Genomic DNA, 25427 nt, shown 5'->3' with positions numbered 1-25427 from the left:
ACAGATTTATATATTCACAAGCCTTCCAAAAATAGAAAATAATACCAAATATCAAAATAAATAACAAAAAGACATGAAATCACATCAAAGACATGCTGGCACAAGAGAGATCTTTTCCAACATGCACTGCTTCCTATCTACAGTCATGGTTTGGGTGAGGTCAGACTGTGCACTGTGTGTGTGTGTGTGTGTGTGTGTGTGTGTGTGTGTGTGTGTGAGTGTGAGTGAGAGAGAGCATGAAAGCGTGATCTCTGTGTGCTTTGTTTACATGCTCTCACTTGTTTATGCTTCCACTTAGTTCTTATTGACAGTCATTTTGGTGTCTCACACAGCTTCACATTCTCTCACATCTGTGCAGCATTCATTTGTCCTGCATTCTGCAAATGTTTCCACCTTAAAACAGTCTTGATTCAAAAGAATCAGAAATAAAATTGTAAAAAACTTACTGTATACTTTCTGTAACATAATTAAGATCAATAGACCATGACATCATTGTTGGTATTAGTAATCCACAATGTAAACAATAAATAATTGTTACTTAAGCCTAAGTCTACGTCTAGTGATTTGACATTTAAAATGTCAAAAAATGTTAGTTGTATCAGTAATTTGAGGAATTGGTTTAAAATAACTAATTTATAAATTTACCAGATCTCCAATTCTATGATTGGTAGAGCGCTTTCTAGAACTTTCCCCCAGATACATTTTAAAGCGAGGCAACATCTCGCTGGTCAAAACAATCCACAGTCGATCTAGGGGACGTCTCAATGAATAATTAAAGCCACAGCTGGAAATAAGTCAGATTTCTCACATTCTTACACTGATGCTAGCACAGATACTGCTATCTTGGTGTCTTAGGTCAGACTTCACATCTCTTATCTTTTCAACTAGATATGATGTGGTTTAGCTACAGAGCTCTTAATTTAATTTCCTAGTGTATCTAAAGCCAGCAGGCTTTCTATGAAATGATCTAATACATTATTTGCTTTGCTTAGATTCCTAACATGATAATTTTTGTAAGCTGTGATAGAAATAAAAACCGAATAGATAAAGATCGGAGGGACCAGCAAGCTCTAAAGCTTTACAAACCAAGCTGCAAGGTGAATCTTAAATGGCTTCCACCTACATGTATAGTGAACTACAAAGTCTTGCCATTTTGGGTTAGTCTGCTTTTTTGGTCAGATTTGAACAAATATTTTAAATACTTAATTAAAATATTTGTTTGACTTTCATATCAGAAATGGTTAATATTCAGGTCATTATTTAAACTGATTGATATAAAGCAGCGTTCTCACTGTGTATCAGCCTTTCATTAAAATATAAATTGCAGCATAAGGTGCCTCTCTTTTTAACATACAAGAGGCTGTGAACACCGCAAAATGTTATAAAACAGTCAAAACAATTTTTGTTAGTTTTAGTAAACGATTAAAGTATATCATTAAAGTTATTTTGGTGATTTTTTCACTGTGAGCTCGCTCGCGATAAAACTATGCGATTTCCGACATAGCTAATGTTTCTTGTGTCGGATATCTACGGAACGCAAATAAGTGAGATATTTTAATGTTGGTTGGCTAAATTTGAAGCTCTAGCAGCACTCAACAGATCTCGTTCGTCCTGAAGATAAACCACACACTCCTCCAAAGCTTTAATCAGTCATTATCGCTGACCTCCACTGTGAAACACTTCAGAACACTAGGGTCTGAAATAGCTACATTCCCAGTACTGACTGCTAAATATCTGTAAATAAAGGGGTCTGATCAATGCAGAGATGTATTTATCTGGTTAAACAAGCACAGAGTCTACATACACTTTGTGCTTTTGTAACCCATAGATGGGTGGCAAGATCATGGGGGTTGCTATGGCAACAGCAGTGGAATTATTCTGAACTGAAGATAATTTCTTTTCCTGATGTGTCTCCTGGGAGGGAAATTATGTAAAACAGATGCTACTTTATAAAAGTAAACAATGCAAATTAGTCACTTAGTCACTTATCAAATTTGACGTTCACTATATTTGCACCTGAACCACACCCCACTCTGCCTTCTTTATTTATAAAGTCTCAGTCATGCACTCACTTTATACACCACACATGCAAGGCACACATGCTCACACACAATGAAACTGATACAAAACTCCAAAAACTGGACATAAGGGAGGAATGGCACTGGGTTTCAAGAAATACTTCACCCAAACATGATTGATTTGGTACATTGATAACATTGATAACAGTAAATCAAATGATTAAGGGCTAATAGTAGCAGTAGTGGCATTTTGTGAAACCTTCTCAACTTCAACTCCCAAGGTCTTCATTTACTGTTTGCCTACATTAGCACAACAAATGCTTAAATTGATGTCAGCCACCAACACATTGCTTTCTCCTAATTCACATCATTCCCAGTGGGATGTAATTATCAAAGTAATATTGATCAATTGCTTTGTGAAATGTATTTGGTCCCAGCTACTTGCACCACAAGCTATGGATTCACTGTATAATAATGTTCTTGTGCTTGATCTAAAAGTTTGCATAATTTTAAAAAACATTGGCCCCATTAAACAGTGTGCCTTTCAGAAGTAGTGGAAAAAGACATTTCACTGAGAACAAAAGACAAAAACCCTGACACTGAGACACCCATGAGGAGGTGCAGGAATGATTGTAAAATGAACAAGGCAGTTAGAGACAAGATTTTCCACAGACATCATTATCAGATATTAAACAAGGGAGTTGGGGTATTAGGGCTCTGGGAGGCATCAATGGCACTACATATAGCAACCCTGCTTTCACTCAGGTATATTTCTGCTCTGTACCTTTTCCCAAAAAAGGATCCATTTAAACATCTTTCAATATGATGGCAGACAATATTATCATATATATTATTGAAAGAATATTTGCAATTTTTATATATTTATGTATGAATAACTAGATAAATATGTTCTTTTAATATCTTTCAACCATGAGGTTTTGTCATATATTATGCACTTTTGAAAATCAAGGACACCACAAAGATGAACTATTATAGAGATGCAAGGTTTTATACCTGTATCTTTTTATGTACTGCAATTTGCTTGTCAGACAAGCCTGATAGCAGGTTATGGCAGTGTTTTAGGCATCACTATCATGTGTGACTGGTCAGTATAATCTGCAGAGAGTGTGTGTTTGTGTTAGCTGTCTGTTTTAGTGCAACACTCAACAGAAAAAGGAGGTGGGCTGTGATTTTGTAAATCTGCAATTCCTTCATCAATACCTTTAGCTCCCTCGGCCCTCCTCAGCTGAGCGCTGGTCGGACTTGAGCTTGACAAACTCCTTGGCCACGTCATCATTGTTACGCTGTGAGAGAATGCGCAACACAGTCAGGCCCGTTTCGTCCATGTGGATGCGTTTGGAGAGTGGGAGCCAGCATGCCACACTACCCCGTGGAGCCACATCCTTCAGCTGCAGCACAGCCATGCCCACAGTGCGGTCCTCACGTGCAAAGCAGTAATCCTTCACACACACCTGCAGCTCATAACACTCTGGTCCCACCTCATTACTCAGTGTGCTATAGTCAAGGTTGGAAATAGAGGACTCAGGTTTTATCAAGAACAATGCTAATATATCCTGAACATGTAAATACAATAACAATACTTATATTAATAAGTTGCTAATAACATTTTTTAAAGATGATACTCACAATGTGAACGTTTCGTTGTATTTGGGAGCCCAACTGTTGTTCTTAGATTTAGTGGCATACTTCCTTTTCTTATCACTAAGGTGGGGGCCAATGATGTAGACCTCCACGAATGGTCGGAATATTCCAGACGTCTGCCACCTCAGGTCGTTTGCAGCAACCACTACGAAGAGAGGCATTTTGGCTCATAACGTTTCTTTACAATGAAGCAACCCATCCAGAAGAGTTAATCCTGAAGAAATGTTCCAAAACTGGTTAGAAGTACCGCTGACCTTTTACTGTGACCTTGTGTTCGCCTGTGTTGGGATGAGTGAAGATCTCCACATGAATAGACACCTCTCCCACAGCATCATCCACCCCAGAGCCTGTGAAGAAGTGGAAGATAAGAACGCTCACAAATAAGGATCTCATCTCAGCACTTGCTCTGTTTTATGTATATTTTAAAGATGACTAGCTACAAATGAAAGGATATTATGTCAGTGGAAGAACGTAGTATTATTACATATTCAAGTAAGATAAATGTTTACACAATATTTGTTATAGTGTGTGACGGTTTAGTGATATATGCAATACTAAAACCGATAGGTCGTCAAAATATTACAATGAATGTAGAATAGAATCATTACATTTCACATAAACTACATTATATTGCCAAAAGGGACGTGGTAGCCTAGTGGTTAAGGTGCTGGACTACTGACCGGAAGGTCATGAGTTCGAATAACAGGTCCACCAATCTGCCACTGCTGGGCCCCTGAGCAAGGCCCTTAAACCTCAATTGCTCAGTTGTATAAACTGTAAGTCACTCTGGATAAGGGTGTCTGCCAAATGCCAGAAATGTAAATGTAAAAGTATATTAAAAAGTACACTATACTGCCTTTACATGCACATGAGCTTTAATGACATCCCATTCTTAATCAGTAGGGTTTAATATGGAGTTGGCCCACCCTTTGGACCTATAACAGCTTCAACTCTTCTGGGAAAGCTTTCCACATGGTTTGGGAGTGTTTATGGGAATTTTTGACCATTCCTCTAGAAGCTCATTTGTGAAGTTAGTCACTGATGTTGGACGAGAAGGCCTGGCTCACTGTCTCCACTCTAATTCATCCCAAAGGTGTCCTATCGGGTTGAGGACTATGTGAAGGACCGGTCGAGTTCCTCCACACCAAACTCGCTCATTCATGTCTTTATGAGTCAGGCAAATACTGTTCTCCTGGCTAGACAGAAAAGGACAGCTCTCCTTCTCATGCGCTAGACAGAAAAGTATGATTCGTCAGTTCAGCGAACACATGTCCACTGCTCTAGAGTTCAGTGGCAGAGTGCTTTACACCACTGCATCTGACTCTTTTCATTGCACTTGGTGATCTAAGGCTTGGATGCAGCTGCTCAGCCATGGAAAACCATTCCATGAAGCTCTCTATGCACTATTCTTGAGCTAATCTGTAGGCCACACAAGGAGATCTGTAGCTACTGACTCATGAGAAAGTTGGCCCATTCTTCCACAAATGTTTGTAGAAGTAGTCTGCATGTTTAGGTGCTTGATTTTATACATGGAAGTGGTTGGATGACCTGAATTCTATGGTTTGGAGTGATGTCCCAAAACATTTGGCAATATAGTGTAGATTAACTCAGTACAGGAAAATTGTTAGAACTCTTGTCTGTGATAATCCTAACAGATGTGGTGGACACACAGTAAGATGGTGAAATGATACTGAGCCATTTATAAGCTCAGGGAATTTTTAAACCTTAAATAGCGCACCGGTTGGTACAGACTTCAGTTTTCACAAAGTTGTATGCTGTATTGTAATTCATAAATATACCAATTGAAACTATGCTCATGCAAAATGAACCAAAAGACAGCTAAAATAACCATATAGGGGCCCACTTTATGTGAGATCTGCATTTGATCTGCACACATGCTGTGGGTATTTACTTGTTCTGTGCAGGTCTGTAACTAAGGAGAAGGAAAGTGGTGGATTCATTGCTCCAACAATGGAAGAAAAAAGGGCATTGCACAGAACACTCTTCCACTGGATTAAACTCAGGCAGGGACATGCCGAAACGTGCTTATTTCCTCATCACCTACAGACTTTCAGGGATAGAACCATCACCTCTGAATGATCAGTCCTAGCACCCACTGCAAGGTGTGTGTGTAATAAACATTCTGCTAGAGGGGTTACACTGTGCTATGTAGCCATGGGATCAAGGCAAGATAGTAAACCCGATAGTAAAGTCATTTAGCTAAAACAAAAAAAATTCTTCAGGAACATAAAGCAAATACAAATACATTATTCAGAATTATATGGTACAAATACAGATTTGAATAAGAGATAAAATTGTTTTGCTTATGACCTAAACATTGCCTCATTGAGCACCAATTAAAACTACATTTCTACCCCATTTCTATCAAAACTGGCCCAAAATTCAATGATTGAACTTTAGAAGTTCAGGAGAAAACAAACAACAAGTAAACAATCCCCTTTATATTTTAGACCACACCCTCTCTTCATTTACATCTGAATATAGATACAGGTACAATATTACTCCCCTAGTGTGTTTATGGCACCCCTCCAACAGAATGTGTGTGTTAGTAAGAAGAGTGCCTGAGCTTACTGAGCTTTTGCTCCATGCCACTGATGTTGAAAAAGTAGTGGGGAGGGGCAACATGCAAACAGGTATGGCTCATTCGTCCAGCAGGGGGCAGTAAAGTCGTTCGCCTCTCCCCATGGATTCAAGTGGATCCAAACACATGCATCGCACGCACGCACTCACACACAAATACGCACTCAAAATCTATTCACCATTTGGCTGGGTAAATGTGTTGGAAAGAGGCTGTTGACAACACTCTATGTGGCAAGGCTTCTCTTATTGTGTTTTGCTTAAAGGTACGCAAGAGCAGGGGTTGAGGGTGATATCCACATTTGACTCTCTGCACCATGGCCCAGTTAGACAGCAAAATTCAGCAGGCACTCACTGATCTATTCTGCAGTAGGCAAAGTAAGCTAAAAATAGCTATTTAGGCTGCTGTGTACTTTTGTGAAGTTATTCTGACTGCAGTATTCACAAAACTTGTGAGAAGGATTGCACTGAGAATGCTTTAGGACTCTTTGTGTAATATTTGATTTGTTCCACATTTGTGCCACACTTATAAAGTGATTCTAAATGCAGACTGGGGAAAACGTAACTATAGGGGCTACTTCAAGGGGCTGGCTGTGTAGAGGCTGTGTTTGCACAATGTACATCCCCATCGAAACATTCAATAAGCCCTGTAGACAGGGCCATTCAGGAAAAGACCTTTTCCATCAGGACAGTATTCTTGAGTGTTTTAGGTATGAAAAGAACTGTCCCTGCTTCATTACTCACTCTCTCACTCACTCATTTTCTACTGCTTATCCGAACTACCTCGGGTCACGGGGAGCCTGTGCCTATCTCAGGCGTCATCGGGCATCAAGGCAGGATACACCCTGGACGGAGTGCCAACCCATCGCAGGGCACACATTCACACTCTCATTCACTCACACACTACGGACAATTTTCCAGAGATGCCAATCAACCTACCATGCATGTCTTTGGACCGGGGGAGGAAACCGGAGTACCCAGAGGACGGCACGGGGAGAACATGCAAACTCCACACACACAAGGCGGAGGCAGGAATCGAACCCCCAACCCTGGAGGTGTGAGGCGAACATGCTAACCACTAAGCCACCGTGCCCCCACCTACTTCATTACTCAAATGGAGTAATGAAATAAATACACATGATCTGATGAGCAACAGAATCTGCAGCATTCTCACACTACAGAAGAAAAAACTGTCCAAAAAGATTCGATCATCTCAGTCATTTGTTGCTTCAGTTTGCTTGCTGCCAGCTATGCGCCGTCCAACCAAGACCCCCACATACGTGTGAACATGACTGAGCCAAGGAAAATCTTGAACTACCCTTTAACATTGTGCACATTTCTCTCTTTCTCACTCACACGTTGTTGATTTTTTTTTAAATGTATTTTTTCTTGTAGGAAACAGACAGAAAGTTCAAAACTGTCAGATTTTCCTATTCTTGTGAGGACGTTTGGTTCCCACCATGATAAAACACACACACCTACACACACACGCACATCTTGTTGTGCCATTATACATGTCCAACCAATGTATGTGCACATACAGCAAGTCAGTCCAAAAGACCTTGTACATGCAAGGCAGTGCTGAGACTGCCTCTGTGGGAGGATATGAGTGATTTCAGGGCATGCGTTTGGGCCATTTGAACGGGATGCACATGATCTGAAAATCATCTTAGAGAAGCTTTCGGCTGGGCCACTGGTCCTTAGTGGTGCAGAGTAAGAGCCCTTAGTAGACGTACCCTTTTCGGGGTACACATCCTCGCTATGGGTGAACCTTATCCCCTTCCCTCCATGAACTGGTGAAAGACAAGGAAGGGCAGGATGTATAGAGAGATAACAAAACAATTAAAAAAAAAGAGAAAATAAAGGAAACAGAGAAACAAAGTAAAAGAGGAAGAGGAAAGCAAGAGGAATTGATAAAGAAAGAGAGAAAGAGACAAAAAGACAAACCAGCAGTTCAATAAGCACTTCAAGCCCTTATAGGGTTTTTTGATAAAGTGTAATACAGATTCAGCTTCATTCAGTCTTTTAATAATCTGCTCTGGCTTTCACTCAACACACACATACTACATTACATTCAATCCTTTGTAAATGTATTTAATTGCTTAGCTAAAGGAATGACATTTATTCTAATTACATTTCAAGTGATCTTTCATTAAATGGGCTTCTCTGCCAGAGGCACTGAAAACCAAACTGTGTCAGGATTCCCATAGCATACGCATGACTACAATAACAGATACTGAAAAAAAAGGAAGTAGAGGAGAAGTACACCAGTCCCCAGAAAAGTCTCTGTCTCCTTACAGAACATATGACAGAGATCAATTTAAGCAGAGGAAGGAATGCTGTTCAAATCATAAATTTGAGTCAATCATTAGTCATAATGTTTAGGGTTTTTATTGGATGTATGTAAAATATTATTATATTATTACACATTATACTGGGTATAGTATTAATGGTTGTAAATGTCAGAAAATAGATGCACTATAATTGTCTATCATCATAAATACTGTCTCTCAGTCTATCTAGAATATCTATTTGTCTATCAGTCCATCTAGCATATATATATATATATATATATATATATATATATATATATATATATATATATATATATATATATATAAATACACACACACTTATTTTAACACTTCTGCAGCAATCTCACATTACTTTTATTTTTTTTTTGTACCAGAATTCTTTAAATACATGATAAATCTCAGAGTCTGCCTAGACATACTTCTAAAAAAACTCTCTATAATATCTCTGATACACAATAGATAAATCAGTCTTGAAAAAATTTATGGTGAAATGCAGAAATGGTAAAAAAATGGTATTCAAATACACATTGTAGTTTTTGAGTTATACTCAAATAGAAAAATATGCCTAGGGTGGAAGAGGTGAAATGTATCAAGATGCTACTACAACTTTAATTTACTTCCCTCTGGGATTAATTATTTTAAAAATGTACAAATATTATTGTCACTGTTATTAATCTCATGTGGCACTGCATTACTCTACAATAACTCGAACATAAACTGACAGCACCTGCGACATTAAAGATTGGTCTGTAGTGTGATTTAAAAAAGGTTTAAGAAATTAAGGCTTTTTAGTTACCCTTTTTAACCTTTTGTAACCAGACACTTGTTTTTCTGTTTCACCTGTTAAAAAGTTCAACACTTGAATAAAAACAGCTCTGCTTCCAAAACGGCTCCTTGCCTTTTTTCTAATGTTGTGCTTAATTACACCACTTTAAGCTGCAAACGAAATAGCACTGCAATAAATTACTGTGCATGACACTCACATAACTGACAAAGCCACACAATTAAGGTCGGAAATAAGTAAATTTAGATTTGCAGCCCTAATTTATTAGCTTTCGGTTCATGTTTTTATAGAAATCATCAGTCTGTGTTGAATTATCATGTGTCAAGTATTTTAAGTTAGTATATGAGTCAAGTCATTAGATCCTAACTAAGGGTGCCCTATTTGTGATGCACATTATTTCATGAACACCAAAATCCAAGATGAATAAGAGCATACCCTGTGCGTTCTGTGACTGGACAAAGGTTTTGATGAGCTTGTCTGTAGCTTGTGTGTAGAGAGACAGGGCATAATGGAGAGACTGCAGGTCAGGACTCTTCTCCAGAAAAGTCTTCTTTAAGCCCACTCCTCCAGCATGGAAATATTGCTACAAAATAAAGCAGCATTAAGAGCTGTCTACCTTGTACAGTGTCTAACACACACACACACACACACACACACACACACACCAGGCCAAATCACACCCTGATCATTGAAGAAAACAAATGCTAGAATGTATTTTAATGATTAATTATTTAATATTAACACACTAAATTAATGGTATATGAGATGTTTAGGAGATATTAAAAATCAGAGCTTTACCTTGATGGTATCCAAGGCCAACTCAATAACTGCACATTGCTTGGGTGATAAAGCCTTTGCCTCTTCACGCACCATGTGCTCCTGTCAGGTGGGTACCCACAAAATTTACTTATCATCATAAACTATATTATCCACAAATATAATTAACATTAGGTTACCTTAAGCTTGGAAAGCTGGCCAAGTTCCTTAGCAGCATTGAAAATGAGCTGTGTACCCTGGAGCATGTAACACATAAAACAAAGACAGAAGAAACAAGGAAAGGATAGTGGTGAGGTCATGTAACAGCATGAGGCAAGTAGCCACAAAAGGAAATTGCTAAGAAACATCTGAAGAAATCAAATACACAGTGTTTTCACACACACAGACAGCATTTACAGAATGTAACATAAAACAGTAAACATAGCTATGCAGAGAGGACACAACTTACATAAGTGTACAAACAGAAAGAGCTGAAAGGTCTATAAAATCCATTAGGACCACCATCTATTTGAGTACTATGGTCAACTAATAATAATAATAATAATAATAATAATAATAATAATAATAATAATAACAACAATCATAATAATAATAACATGATAATAATAATAATAATAATAATAATCATAATAATAATAATAATAATAATAATAATAATAATAATAATAATAATAATAATAATAATAATAATAATAACAGAAGAAATAGAAGAAATAGAAGAAGAAAATCAAATTTATCAGATTTCTTAAAACCAAGTTCACTCCAGACATCAAAATTGTATACTTGGAAACAAACATTACAAACATTACACAAACACAAGAGAACAAGAGAACAGGAAAGTTTTCACTTCACATGTAACCCTTTCTTGCAGTACACTCCATTCCAGGGGTGGAATGAACTTGAGATTTTGAGAACTTGATTAATAATTTTTTTTATTACTAGTATAATAATATATTATTTGGCATGACCGTTATTATATTTGTCAAGACACTGTGTAGAGTATCATAACTCTGTGTCTAGCTGCTGGTGAGCAAGGTGATGGGAAAGGGAAAGGGTGTAAGTCCCTGCTGAGCAAACAATTCACACCTCTACACAGTAACATTGGTCGAAAGATAAAATGGGCGGCACAACTAAAGTTTTTTTTAAAACAATTAAACACTGTATACAACTGCAACAATAAAAGTATAACTTTATATTATAACAGTTAAACCTAGTAGGATAGGACAAAAAAAAGAAATACTTATGAAAAACTTCTAATTATTATTATTATTATTATTATTATTATTATTATTATTATTATTATTATTATTATTACTACTACTACTACTACTTTGATATACCACTAATTACTGTGGAGGGTGACATCAAAAATATGTCGTAAGATGAATATAGGCATAGCCAATACAGACACAAATTGGCCTCTGGTATAAAGAGTTAAAAGGGGAAATAAAATTGTGGCCTATGAGACATTGATCTTGTAATTAGACAAATTAGGCACTAAGATACTGTCCAACATAGCGGACTTCCTAGTAGAACTGGATGACACAATAGTAAGGACACTGTTCCTTCATAACTGTTTATTAAACAGTTTCAGTATGATCTTAATCCACAACACACTCAATAAATAAACATACACACACTGTGCTATTTTGTATATATATTAATATGTACCACTGAGACCTACATGAACTATTAATACAGTGGTTCCTCTGGCTGGAGAACCCTGGCTCTGAACACTTGAGAAATGTCTGTCAAGTAGTTAATAATATATCTAATTATTTATTTATTTATTTATTTATTACTTTATTGGTTAATAATTAATAATTAGTTGATCAGACAAATAAATATAAGGAGATTATGCAGGTTAGGGTACTCAAAATGAGGGCATGAGAACCACTGGTTCAGAACAAGCTTTCTTGATAAAAAATAGATAAAAATTTAATCTGGTATCTTTCATTCACTATGACAGGAAACCTTGAGATGAATAGTGCTACCACTAAGGAAATCTCAGAAAAAAAGAAACTGTTGCTCTAGTATGACTGGTTTTCGACAAAGGAACCATTTGACAGAGAAGAAAGACATTTAGAAATGGAGAGAGAAAGAAAGACAGGACACACTGAACTAAATGGGTTTTAGTTCTTACATCACTGTGACAAGCAAGCTTCACCCTGCCCTGTGAAGAGAGGAAATGCATTATTAACTCCAGAAGTGATTCCACCTTTCTAACATTGGTTGAATGACAGGGACTGACACTGACAAGGCAATCAAATAACGGCATACAAATATGTGTATTACATAAGAAATTAAATGTCTCTAATTTTAGATGTATAGAAAACAGTATCTGGTTTGCAGCAGAAACATTTAGGATGGGCCTGATTAAAGGTTTTAAAGTCCTCTAAGCCTGATCTGCCCTGATCCACCTGATTTGGTGAGACTTGATATCACTGCAGAAAAACTGGCACACAGAAGAAAATGTTAAATCGTTAGAGTAACCACAAGCATATTCTTAAACAAATGATGGAAAAAAATCTAAATAAAGAAAAGTGAGAAAATAAATATATTTAAAAGAATATCAAAATAATTTCAAGGGCATTATATTGAATAACCGCTGCAGAGGAAACACAATTATTACCGTGTGGCCTAAATTTTTATTGAAAAAAAAAAAACCCAAACAGTTTAGTCAGAGAGCTAGTTTGGACTGAAATAAAAACAATTAAGTAATTTTGTCCTTAACCACTTTAGGAAAGCACAATAAAAGGACAGACTGACAAAACAAATTCTGGTAAGTGAAGACTGTAGATCAGAATCAAGAGTTGAAACACAAGCAACAGACCAACAGGGGAAAGAGGGGTTCAAACAGGTGAAAGTTACTAACCAAACCACCAAGCCACAACCAGAGCCACCCAGGCCAAAAACCTGCCACACAATGCAGAAGGAGGAACAGGAGACAGTGGAAGCATGGGAGAGTGCCACTTCCAGAGAGGAGAAAGTAAGTGAAAGATAGAAGATTAAAAAGAAGAAGGAGGACAAGAAGTGTGGAGGGGCCACCAGATTGAAGGATTCATTAGGAAAGGCCTTGATCAAGTCAATCAGGAATGCACCATGCTGCAGCCACCTCAGCTGAAAACAAGAGGTGAACAGGAAGAGGCCGAACAGTGGGGAGGGAGAGAGCAGGTGAAGGAGACAGTAAGATGAAGAGACATGATGGACAGATGAGGATGAAGACTGGGTGGGGAGGAGGGGGGGCTTGCAGCCACACAGAGCATAAGGAGTGGGTGGATGGCCACCCGGTACTGACGAACTGCAGGACAGACAGACGCACAAAGAGGAGGGCTGCTGTACTTACTATCATCTGTGGAGGAGGAGGAGGAGGAGGAGCGGGGGGCAAGCGAGAATGTAATAATAATCAGAAAGAAGGATCAGTGAAGCTGCAAAGAGCCCCACATCAAAACAAAGCAGCATCAACATCAAAAAGGCCCTGAGTCTTCACACTGACATTCAGTTTCAGCTTTTCTGCCTTTATGCCTATTGGGTTACAATGTTAACACTTGCAAGAAGCTAGGAAGCTTTTAGCTTAACATATTATTTCAGAAACTAGGGATTTCGAGTACAGACATGGGGCTCTTTTGTAAAAATAAATAAAAAAATAAAAAAATAAAAAATAAATAAATAAAAATAACACAAATAACAGATGTATAAAGACAAAATAGGCTGGTCTCTGATCTCATCAACAGGAATGTTATTTAAAAAACTGCCACCAAAAGCAGAGAACAAAGAGCAGCCTTTAGTGGATGACAATGGTGCACTCCCTAGGCCAATACTGAGTATCTTCAGGTGAATGGAAAATATTTTTGCAAGTGGGCCAGGGAACAGACGTTGTTAAAAACGTCTCAGTGGGGGTTGTTACTGGAGTATTTTAGTCACACCTCAGCAGCTGGGACAATCCTTACAGGAAAACAATATGCAATATTTAGTAACAGTTTCTAATATGTGTAACCCCGTTTTCACACAAGTATCAAGACATGGAAAAGTCACCAGAATCTATTAGTTTTAAATATAAGCTAGAAATATATAGTGACAGGAGGCAAAGCAAAGATTAGCAATGTGAACTGGGAGGGGAAATGCTGAGGGAACTTTAACTTTTTGAAAATTATAATCATAATCAAAATGACATGGTGATGACTAACAGAAGTGAGGGACAATTTTCAAGTTTTCTACAGTGAATTTACTGAAGTGAAACATTATCACTGGTTTTTGGTTACACATATTTGTTCCTACTCAGAGTTCTTGAGCCAGTGAGTGATACCTGCTTATAGTGATACTCACATGTTTTACCCAAAACACCACAGTTCTTGTGTTTGTCGCTGCTTTTTTTGGGGACATTAAACACTTTTAAGCAGAAAACATTTCAGACTCATTCTGACACTAGTAAACTGTAATGCATGCTTCACTGCATGTTATAGAGTAATATTTTCCTTGGGCTTTTTTTTTTTAGCAGGAATACAATCAACTGCTATTGATATATTCAACTGTGTATTTCTGCATACGATCTTTTTCTAGCTATAATTTTAGCCATATCACACTAGCTAGGCATTACCTGTGAACCCATGATAACCATAGAAGTAAACTAAAGACAAACGAATATGAGCAACCAATGCAGAATGAATGCAGAGGTGCAAAGAGAAAAGAAATGCCTGAAAAATGTCTTAAGTCTCTCACCGTTTGATCAGTTAGAGGAGGCAGAACAATGGTCTTCTCCATAGTATTCATGACAAGTTTCCAGAGTTCTTTTAGCACTCGCTTCAGAACTGTCTTCTCACATATCTTAGCAAACAGTGACAAGCTGAGAAAAAAAAATACAAGTTAAAAAATCTGATCTGATGTTTAATCTCAACACTACATCTTTAACATTTACCATTTTACATTTTACCATATACTACCAATACTAATTTAAAAACCCTTAAGAGTTAAACTGGGCACACTGGGGTGGCAAAAACAATACACCTTTCTGTTTATGGCCATGCAATAACCATATCTAGAGTCAGCATACACACTTCCTAGATCTGTAGTCTTATTCTTGGTTGTATCTTAGAGAGGAAATTGGATAAAAACCAGTAGGAGGAAGGTTTGGTAGAGAAAACTCACTTGCTGTCCAGGAAGTCCATGATGGGCTGCAGTACATTGTCAGCATCCTGAGCCACGCTGCTGCAGGCACTAGCTGGCACATTGCCTGTGCCTTTCACTTGGCTCAGAATATCTCCCATCTGCTTCACATTCTCCTCAATGTTGGGCTGGAAACTGGAAAAACAGCCATAGAATAATAATCACATTACTATGAAATGCTAATCAATGCTTAGATGCTTCAAACTAAAGTTCTAACACATTAAAAGACATTGTGTCAGCATCAGGTTTCACATGAGATTTTATCCTGGCTGATCCCTCGCACTAACTGGTGGTCTCACCTGGTGGCAAAGATCCTGGCCAGGTCATCCAGAACATTGTTCAGTTTTACCTGCAGCTCCTTTAAAATGTCGCTAGCCTCAACATTCAGCTAAAACAAGAAAAATTTGAAGTTAAAGCCAAGACAACAATGCACCAGCAAATATTCACATAGGCTGCGTGTATCTGTAAATTACTATAGAACACATGGTACAGCTTAACTCACATCCTTGCCTCCCATTGCCTCAAACATCTTCTCCAGCTGTACCCGCAGTTGCTGAATGTTGTTAATCAGAATACAGGGCTGTGGAAATCCAAATATTGCACATTGTGAAATATAAAAAATACCACTTGAATGTATATTCAGTAAGAATTCAGTCAGCAAATCTCTCCTTTAAAATCAGAGAGATGATTCACTCATTCATTTGCTCATACTTTTTTTTAAGCTTTAAAACGGATTGTATAATTACAGATTAAAAACTGATTCATCAAATTTAAAGCCCTGAACCATACCTTTACAGCACCATCTTTTGCATTCTAGAGTTGGATGAAAAGAAAAATATGCTATTAGGAAACTATGTAAATTGTTTTGGAAAACACTGTAAAAGACATTAAAAATTTTTTTTACCACTTTTTCCTGGGTACAGTGGTTTGGGAAATCTCTGGAAATTATGCTGGCATAGGATAGCAGGACATTGCTTATTGTCTGCATCAGAAAAAGCAGAAAAAACAGTTACATATTTGACTACAATATACTGTATTGCCTTCACTTATTTAGCTGTTAAAAGAGCTGCCAGTGGTATGGGTACTATAGCATCAACTTTTTTTAATCAGCTAACCAGGAGCAAGAAGATATAGTTATAGTAAAAGCAAAGAGAGCAGCAGCTATGTTGCAAGAAGTACTCAAACAATAGTCATGAAGCAATCAGACACACAATACTGATGTACAGTACAGTTACATAATAATGCCATAATAATATGAGCTATTATTGTCCAATTATTATGCAACCTTATGCTGACAACTGCTATAAAATGTTGATAATGATACTGATGCACTAGCATTATACAAGTCAGATATTCTACTAGGGACACTACTGTTATTCACCTTGGCAAATCGCTTCATGTAGTGGCCCACAATCTGTGGGTCAGGGCACTCCAACTTTTTAATAATTTCAAAGCTCTGGTTGAGTTGGGAAAAGACATCCACCACTGAGCAGGAGAAGAGAGCATGTTCTGATGTCTGCTGATACTGTGGAGAGTAATAAATGAAGAGTGAGTGGGAGAGGAAAAGTTGCGGAAGATTTGCAGCCAGATAGACAGGAGGGTGGCTGGTATTTGTGGCTAGACAGCAGCAGGTGTGACATCTTATGCATGCAGCAGAGATTTGCAAATGGGAAACAGGTGAAGTATTTTCTAATCCTACTTCTTAAACTGTGTTATTTAAGACATTCCTTAATTAAAAATAATAACTGTGTTTCTTGGGGGCACGGTGGCTTAGTGGTTAGCACGTTCGCCTTGTGTGTGTGGAGTTTGCATGTTCTCCCCGTGCCTCGAGGGTTTCCTCCGGGTACTCCGGTTTCCTCCCCGGTCCAAAGACGTGCATGGTAGGTTGATTGGCATCTCTGGAAAATTGTCCATAGTGTGTGATTGCGTGAGTGAATGAGAGTGTGTGTGTGCCCTGCGATGGGTTGGCACTCCGTCCAGGGTGTATCCTGCCTTGATGCCCAATGACGCCTGAGATAGGCACAGGCTCCCCGTGACCCGAGGTAGTTCGGATAAACGGTAGAAGATGAATGAATGAACTGTGTTTCTTGTTGCTATTTGTTTTTTTTTTTATTTATCCATCCATCTGTTCATCTAGCCATCTATTCATTGTATGTTTATTCCAGACTAGCATAGGAATGCTAACAAATTTCAATGACATTATACATAGCAACTATGGTTATTTTCAACAGACGTACTCCATCTTTTTTGTCCCTTTCCAGAGCTCCATGCAGAAAGTCTCGAGAAACCTCCTCATTCTCATCCAGCCACTGGATTACAAAAGGTTCGAACCACCTGCATATGAACAGATCATTAGATTTAAATGTCACCTTCATGTGGTCGGTGTGTGTTTGTGCATGCATGTGTGAGAAGATAACGGGAACAGGAGTCACTCACGCTGGGTACTCTGGGACTCTGCTCTTGAAGAAAGGCAGATCTTTGCAGTACTCATTGTAAAGCCATTTCACTTTGAAGTGCAGATTCATGTAATCAGCACTCTTACACAGGCGGTTCTTTTCATGCTCTGAAAAAAGGAGAGGTAACAAAAATACTACATTACATACTAGCTGGAGCTGGATATAGAGACTTTAGAGAAATTAACTTTATGAATAGTATTTATAGAAATTTTATAAATATGCCAAAATCATAACTGTTTCCACTGGAAATGTATAGCTTGTTTAATAAATCTGTACCAAGATATGAAAGAAACTTTGCATGAACGCATCATGTCACAGTTTTTAAGTTATTATTCCCACATTTAGTTTGTACTTTATACCTATCTTTATACCTTTATAGATATGTTAGAAACAGTATTTTGACAGAACATTGTGGTTTTGCCAGACCCTTTCAGCTCTCATATACCTGGCTCTGCCCTCTCAGATCTCTGGAACCAACAAAGTTGGAATACACCTCCCAAAATGTTATAATAATTAGATCTTATGCTCAAACTGTAATTGTGTGTAATTGTGTAGCAGTGCAACTGGCAACATGAGAATCACAGTTGAAGATTTATGAGTCAGAATGTGCATTTGTGAATTATATAAATAGCATTATTGCATTTTGATGTGAAAATAACTTTGCAGCACTCACCCTCCATTGCATACTTCATATCCTGGGCGAACAGATTCCACATAACCTCTGCACTTATCTTCCCTACATTCAGTTCCTGTGGAAACCTAGGAGGATATGAGAATGTGTAATAAAAATGCATTCCCAACCTGCCTATATAGGAAAATCTAGTTTTGGAATCAGCAAGCAATAATCATAAAAAAACATGTGATGTAATTGACGAGGGAAGTTAGATTTTGTGATGAACTCACTGGTTAAGGCAAGGAGTGTAGGAGTTCTTGTCTTCCTCAATGATAGACACAATTAGAGTGATCAGTTTGGACCAGAAGTCAAGATTCTTGATACTTGGACCCTGTTCTTCAGGTGGAACCTCCCCTTTCTTTGACTGAATGAAATAAGACTAGTTATGGAACTTTACCATAGCTGGAAGCTCAGATTTGTTTTGCTACGTCTCTGGGATAAATGACTTGAAAAATTAAAGCCACTAAATATGCTCCTGAGAGCCAGATGAGGCCAACCACTGTATGGTAGCAAAATAAATAATGACCATGAAAAAAGCTCCTGCAAATATTTCCACATTTTGTACATGTTTAATTAATATGCAACTATGTACTTAATTTTAAGGAGACACTATAACATACTGACATCCTAAAGAACGAACAAAACCGTAATCTAGATGGAGTGTAGATTTGGAGCTGATGCTGCTTACTGGGTCAGTCTGGTATTCACGGCTATACAGCTCATGGCAGTTGTTGAAGATGTATTCATATGTGGAGTTCAGACAGGCCTTCACACAGTCTTTCACAACCTGACTGGCACGAGGAGGACTCTGTAACTCTTGGACCTGGGAGACAAAATGGGTGCAATTTTGAAATGGGTGCAAAATGATGCACTGATTTGTTGTGTTTAGAGTGTAAAGAGTAAAATACCTTCATTCTGAAGAAAGTGATACTAGTGAGTAAGTCCACTGTGGATTTGAGATCCTGCAGCCTTTCAGGACTACTGGCTGGGAAATTATTCTGTTACATACAGAAAAAGAAAAGAAAAAAAAATAGATCTAGAAAGCATAATCTCAGAGGACAGAGCTTAATTTTCTAAGTTAAATCTAATCCTTTTGGTTATTTAATAATGCTGTCATGTCCATCATCATTATTATAATCAGGCAGCACAGAATTCTGCCTGCAGGAAACTCTCTAAGTGTCTTGTCGTCTGGGGATAAAATAGAGCCTTTAGAGACAGTCAAACTGACAAAGAGAGAGAGAGAGAGAGAGAGAGAGAGGAAGATAAACACTAAAATACAGAAAGAATTAATTTGAGAGACACAGTAATGGAAGCAATAACATAAAATAACAGTACACAGTACCCTGTACATAGAGAGGTCAATCCTCAGAGAGTTGTGTAGTTGGTCCAGGAGTTTTACAAAGCGCTCTTTCTGTAAGGCACATAACCCATTAATGACATTCAAAAAATTCCAACAATACTTTATTATTTTTGTCCAGGTCCTGCTACCACTAAATATTACGGGCTTTCTAAATATATCAAAAATATGTTTATGAAAATAAGCATGCTCAAGTCACCCACCCCAAAGTTGGATGCGGCGAAACGGTCGGAAGCAGAGACATTATTGGTTGCCTGTGTGGTGTGGGCATAGTACGCATTGATGTTAGCCAGCAAAGTGCTCATCACTGCTGGCACTCCTGGGCACATATACTTAGATGATAGACAGGCAAAGTGTCTAATGAATACAGGAAAAAAGATAAAATAAGTATTTGTGCATTCATAATGACTGTTGGCTCAGTGCTTTTGTCATTCTAAAGTAACTGATGACATGAACTTTCAATTTCTCATTAAAATTCTGAACATTGTTATGTTTTAAATTTTTTATCAGTCATGCTTTTCACACTTAAACTAACGTCATGGCTTGGTATATAGATTCCACTCCATAACGCATAGCAAACTCATCCACAATCTCCTGAGGTGTCTCTTCAAAGTAGACCTTCCAGGCATCGTCGCCTTTAGCATCTGGGATCTTTACCACGCCGTTGTTCTGAAGATCCGTCACATAGTGGAAGAGATTCTACAGGGTGACAGAGATAACGTTATCCAAAAGGTACTGGATGGCATGCGGTACTCCTATAAGTTCATACACATCACAGATTTACTGTCAATAACAAAAAAATTCTATTTGTAAAGAAAACGCTGTTAACTGCATGTGTAACTGTTATGCAGAGAAGTTGACTGACCTCATGTAGGCAGGTGTACTGGACATGATAAGGGGCCACTGTTTCCTCTCCCTTGATCTCCACACTGATGTGCATTCGGATAGCTCCTGACACAGCAGACTTGTCTGTACGCTTGTCTGAACAGGAAACAGACCAAGAGAAATGAATGTCTGTCATTGGCAACCAATGGATCTTCTATAATAGTGTAGTGTTCACTTTTAATACTCTCTAAGAATGTGTTTCTGAAAGATATAGAGCAATTACAGTATAATGGTATATTCAACAGTCAGTGATTAAGTATTAGAGACTGTGTTATTACGATTGTCACAAACAGACACATAACGGATTTTATAACCCTTTTCCATTATCCTATATAACTGAACAACGGCTTAGTTTATCCTCTATGGTTGTGGTTAATTCAGTCTGTTCTTAAGGTACATCATCATTAGTGTTACAAAAACAGGTCATGGAGAAAGAGAAAACTGAATCTGTTTCACTCACCGAGGTTGTACCACACATCCATTTCTCCGCTTAGTGTCCGCACCTCAATGATAGTCTGCCCTAGGAAGTCATCTGACTCTCGCTTGAACTTCTGCTTAACACGTGATTTGATGTCGTCGTCCTCGTCCCACACCCGTACCTTTATCCGGTCTGAAGAGTTGTGGCACTCACTGAAAACACACATCAGATCAGGTTTCAACTTCTCTCATATTGTAATGAAAAGAATAATTTTACTGTACATGCAATATAAATTATAACAGACATCCTTCAAACTAAGAGGTTGAGTGCTGCACTTACAAATTGAAGGACTCATCCCAGACAGGATTGAGGTTGCCATAGATGGTCTTGGTCCTCTTCTTGGTTTTGCCCACTTGCACTGTTACATAAGGATCGCTGGAGCCAGTTTTATCCTTGGCCTGCAGTCCCTGTGCACACAGAACTGTGGAAAGCAATGGATTTATTGTGCAGCTAAATGTATTTATTTATGAATCAAAATGGCTGATGGCCAAAATGGCCAAAAAATTAAAAATGCAACAGTTAATATATAAATTAATCTCTGTGGCATATTTTATAGGAATATTACAATGTTCCTGTTTGTTTTCTTTTTTGCCTTTGACCCAGTTTTTATGGTCATTACAACACATCAGTGCAACGGATTAAGCAATCTGTGTCAGAGAAACTAGCCTTAGGTGTTCAGCTGTTTGTGACTTGAGTGAGACATGTGCCAATTAACTTGTGAGACCCGTGATGATCATCCGGCTGACCTGTGATGCTGATCTTGGCTGACCACTTGGATGTTCCATCCAAGACACTTTGCTTCACCTGCTTCATCTGGGTGACATGAGTGGTTTTGGGGACTCCAAACACATCCTGAATGAGCTCAAAGATCTCTGGCTTGTTTCTTTCGCGTATTTTCATGCGATCCTTTAGAACCATGATGATGTTCTGAGTCCGATCTTCCGCACCGTGCTTAGAGCTCTTCTCTGCAGCTCCTGAAAGAAATTGTAAAAAGTCTGAATAAATATGATTTTAGAGTAAATTCTCCCCTAAAGGCAGGAAGGAAAACTACTTGGAACAGCAATACAGTAGTTCTGTAGAGTGAGCTAGTACTGTGTGTTTATTTGCTTGAAATGGAAAAAAGTTGAAATGCTGCAAACAAAAAAAAATAACAGTCAAAACGTTCCAGTAATATTTTGACCAAAGAAGACCTTACTTTGTAAACAGTCAGCATTCAGCAGGTCCTGGCACTTCTCATGGCATTTGACACCACACTCAGTACAGCGCATACCCTGTCGGGCAATACCCCACAACAGCCCCTCACACTCATAGCAATAAGTTGGCGTAGTGGCCGTCCACACCTCAAAGTTATGGGGCGTAGTGCAGGAAATGGGGTAGATCAGAGCCTGGAGGGTTTTCTTATACACGTGACTCTTCTGTGTGAGCAAATATGAGGATATTAATAAAAGTGTAAAACATATAGTAAACCCAGACATAATTTGACAGCGATCATTAAGGGTAAGAATGTATGTGAGCATACCAGCTCCTCATTGTTGAGTGTGCTGGAGGCCATAGCTGAGGTGATTCCAGCCTTGCGAGAATTCTGCACAAGTGACTTAAGTAGAAAGCACAAAGAAGAAAATGTTCTCCCAACTTTCAGTATAATTAATATTTTGCCATACGGAATAGGATATCAAAAAGCCCTTTACATGCATACATTTTCTCAGCTACAGTAATTAGCGTTATATCTCGTTTTCAAAATCACATTGAAAACTCTCAAAATCTGACTCACCATTGCCTATTGCAGGTTTGGACAGGGAAAAGGGAAAGAAAAAAGAACACATTACCATAAGGATGCTGGGCAAACCATTACTCACAAATCATTAATGACATATCTAAAAAAAAGTATCATTTTAATAGAAAAACATGCAAGCCTTTATGCAATGGTATTCTAAAAGGAAGTCTATATGAGGGAATCCTAGGGACCCTCGTTCTTTACGGTGATGGTGCAAAATTGTAGGTTGGATTAAAATGGTTGGGCTAAACAGTTAACATCTCTTACTTCAACAAACCTTCTAGGACTGTACATTTCAAATGCTCATGTCCAAAACACTCAAGAAGTATGATTAAATAGTTTCCAGTTTCCAGTATTATCCAATTTGAATATGCTCTGTTAGTATGGTGCTTAGTTTGAATCATGATTGTGGGTCATGAAGGCTCAGATGTATTAAAGAGAGCTCAGAGTGTTGAGGGTATCTGTCTGAATAAAATGTCTTTGTCAGGAGAGTTTAGAGAGGGTGGCTGTAACCCAGACAGGCAGAACAGAAGAGCAACAAAATATGAAATATATATGAAAGAGTAATGAAAGATGTTCATTATTGTATATGAAAGAGTAGAAAGAGTAAACATCCCTGGTGTCGACTTTGCTAATATGCAGGGTGCTAATTTTCTGATTTATTTACTTATTGGTCAATGATGCAGGGTGTAAGTTATACTTTTTCAAAGTACTGTATACTATAATTTTTGGTTGAAAACAGTAGCAAGATAATTCTGACCTAAAAAGATTAAATGCCAATCTTAACACTATAAATAAAGTCAGCAGCGATGATAATAATAGGATTAAGTGTTAAAATTATTAAATGCACTTTTGTTACTCTAATGCGCTAGTCAGCACAGACGAAGCACATTTATCTCCCACACTTTCCTGTTGGTAGCTGTCATATGATTGGGCCAAAGAGGGAAATCAAAATGTAAAAATGTTGTGCAAGTGCATAGATTTAAAAATATGTTAGAGCAGAAAGTCTCAAATTATGTCCAATCCAAGAACTAAATCTGTGTAATGACTCAGTGTGCTAGACAACTACTTATTTGTGTTTTATTGGGCTAATAATATGAGAAGGTGTGACATGATGGTGTTTATGTGGGAACCTTGGACTGAATACGGATGCAGTGACAGTAAATATAACTCACCAAATCTCGAACCAGAGGAATGGCCTTTCGTTTTCGCAAGTCTGGCATGCTGTCAATGGTGTACAGAGCTCCTCCAGGCCTGAGCAAATATACAAACAAAAGAAATCTCATAAACCCTGTTTACAAGGCTCTGATGGTGAAGGAGCCCACAATCAACCCAACATGATTAGGCTTTTTTTAAATGATCTTAATTAAAGAACATTGACTCTCCTACAGGTTTTCTTACATCTCATCAGCTGAACTTATTTTAAGTTCAGTTGATGATTTTCAACACTGTTTCAGACAGACTTCTTTATAAAGAAATTAGCTTTCTCGGTTTTCTTTTTCACTCACCCTGCTTGTAGAAACAATGATGCCAGACCAGGAGTCTCGCCTCGGGCCTGCAGACAGCAGCAGGGACACAGACATAGAGCAACATCATTTTACCACTTCCTCCATTTGCTAGACCACATTCAATTCTCATTCAGAACAATTTTAAACCCACTGACTGTAATTTCATTGTGTACTGTTCCTATTAGAAGAAAAGACTATTTTCTTTCTTAATTTGTGACTAGAGATATGCGCCTGCAGATATCATTGACGTCATATGCGGCTCTCATAAAATGAAGCCAGATTGCGGTCCAGCTTTATCTTCATGATTGTCATTTGGTAAAAGCTGTAAATCCATCTCTTAAGACAAAGGCAGAAACCCCCTATAAAAGAGACTCTTTAGCTCAGCCTGCACACAGAAACACCCACCTTTCTGAGGGCTCATCCAGTCTTGGCCATTCAGGATAGAGCATGACAATCGCAATGGCAATGACATAAAACTGAAAAGAAAAGAAAAAGAAAAAAAAACACAATAATGGGGTGAAGGACAAAAAAAAATGGGTCAACACAAAATTTAGGAGAAACCTTTATTATGGAAAAACAATTAATATAATAAATGATCTTAAATGTCAACAGCAAAAAAAAAAAAAAAAGGAAAGAAAGAAATGAAATGAAATGAAAACTACATAGAAAAAACATGAAAAGATACTGCACAAATAAATATCTCTGCTCCTTTTGGGCATTGCCTTTGCACAACAAATTACGCACTGCTTTTCCACAAAGAAAACTGTGAACAGGTTAGGAAACTCCCAGACAGTATCAATGCCTGATGTATTCTATTGCTACACCATGCCTTATCATGTATCATGTACTGTATCAGTCTCACTCACCTCCTGCAGCTGAAGTCGAACCCTGTTGAAGAGTCGCAACCAGTTGGCCTTAGCACGTTCAGCAGGATCCACTGGCTCATCATGCTTTGTCACACTACGGGTAGAGAGAAGAG

At 38.1% G+C, this 25427-nt stretch overlaps 1 protein-coding gene across 1 annotated transcript in view; it reads right to left on the bottom strand.

Moving 5' to 3' along the window:
- Positions 1-473: 473 nt before the first annotated feature.
- unc13a (unc-13 homolog A (C. elegans)) overlaps positions 474-25427 on the bottom strand; it is a 39416-nt gene continuing 14462 nt past the window's right edge. Inside the window, exons 11-42 of the mRNA XM_060880614.1 lie at positions 25315-25408; positions 24449-24495; positions 24116-24194; positions 22686-22760; positions 22362-22581; positions 21913-22140; positions 21446-21587; positions 21149-21318; positions 20669-20784; positions 20339-20502; positions 20007-20160; positions 19789-19857; positions 19355-19444; positions 19135-19269; positions 18677-18810; positions 18447-18532; positions 17754-17880; positions 17555-17651; positions 16699-16842; positions 16222-16299; positions 16107-16130; positions 15820-15897; positions 15617-15705; positions 15300-15452; positions 14874-14997; positions 12298-12327; positions 10334-10390; positions 10176-10256; positions 9813-9960; positions 3935-4027; positions 3666-3825; positions 474-3533 (exon numbers count right to left, since the gene is read on the bottom strand). Of these exons, the coding sequence (XP_060736597.1) occupies positions 3242-3533; positions 3666-3825; positions 3935-4027; positions 9813-9960; positions 10176-10256; positions 10334-10390; positions 12298-12327; positions 14874-14997; positions 15300-15452; positions 15617-15705; positions 15820-15897; positions 16107-16130; positions 16222-16299; positions 16699-16842; positions 17555-17651; positions 17754-17880; positions 18447-18532; positions 18677-18810; positions 19135-19269; positions 19355-19444; positions 19789-19857; positions 20007-20160; positions 20339-20502; positions 20669-20784; positions 21149-21318; positions 21446-21587; positions 21913-22140; positions 22362-22581; positions 22686-22760; positions 24116-24194; positions 24449-24495; positions 25315-25408 (3778 nt within the window). The 3' untranslated portion in view covers positions 474-3241. The remainder of the gene's footprint in view (positions 3534-3665; positions 3826-3934; positions 4028-9812; positions 9961-10175; positions 10257-10333; positions 10391-12297; positions 12328-14873; positions 14998-15299; positions 15453-15616; positions 15706-15819; positions 15898-16106; positions 16131-16221; positions 16300-16698; positions 16843-17554; positions 17652-17753; positions 17881-18446; positions 18533-18676; positions 18811-19134; positions 19270-19354; positions 19445-19788; positions 19858-20006; positions 20161-20338; positions 20503-20668; positions 20785-21148; positions 21319-21445; positions 21588-21912; positions 22141-22361; positions 22582-22685; positions 22761-24115; positions 24195-24448; positions 24496-25314; positions 25409-25427) is intronic.

This window comes from Tachysurus vachellii, chromosome 1 (genome assembly GCF_030014155.1).
Source record: "Tachysurus vachellii isolate PV-2020 chromosome 1, HZAU_Pvac_v1, whole genome shotgun sequence".
Taxonomy (NCBI): Eukaryota; Metazoa; Chordata; class Actinopteri; order Siluriformes; family Bagridae; genus Tachysurus; species Tachysurus vachellii.
Note: the sequence above shows the minus strand (reverse complement) of the source record. Positions and strands in the feature narration are given on the sequence as shown.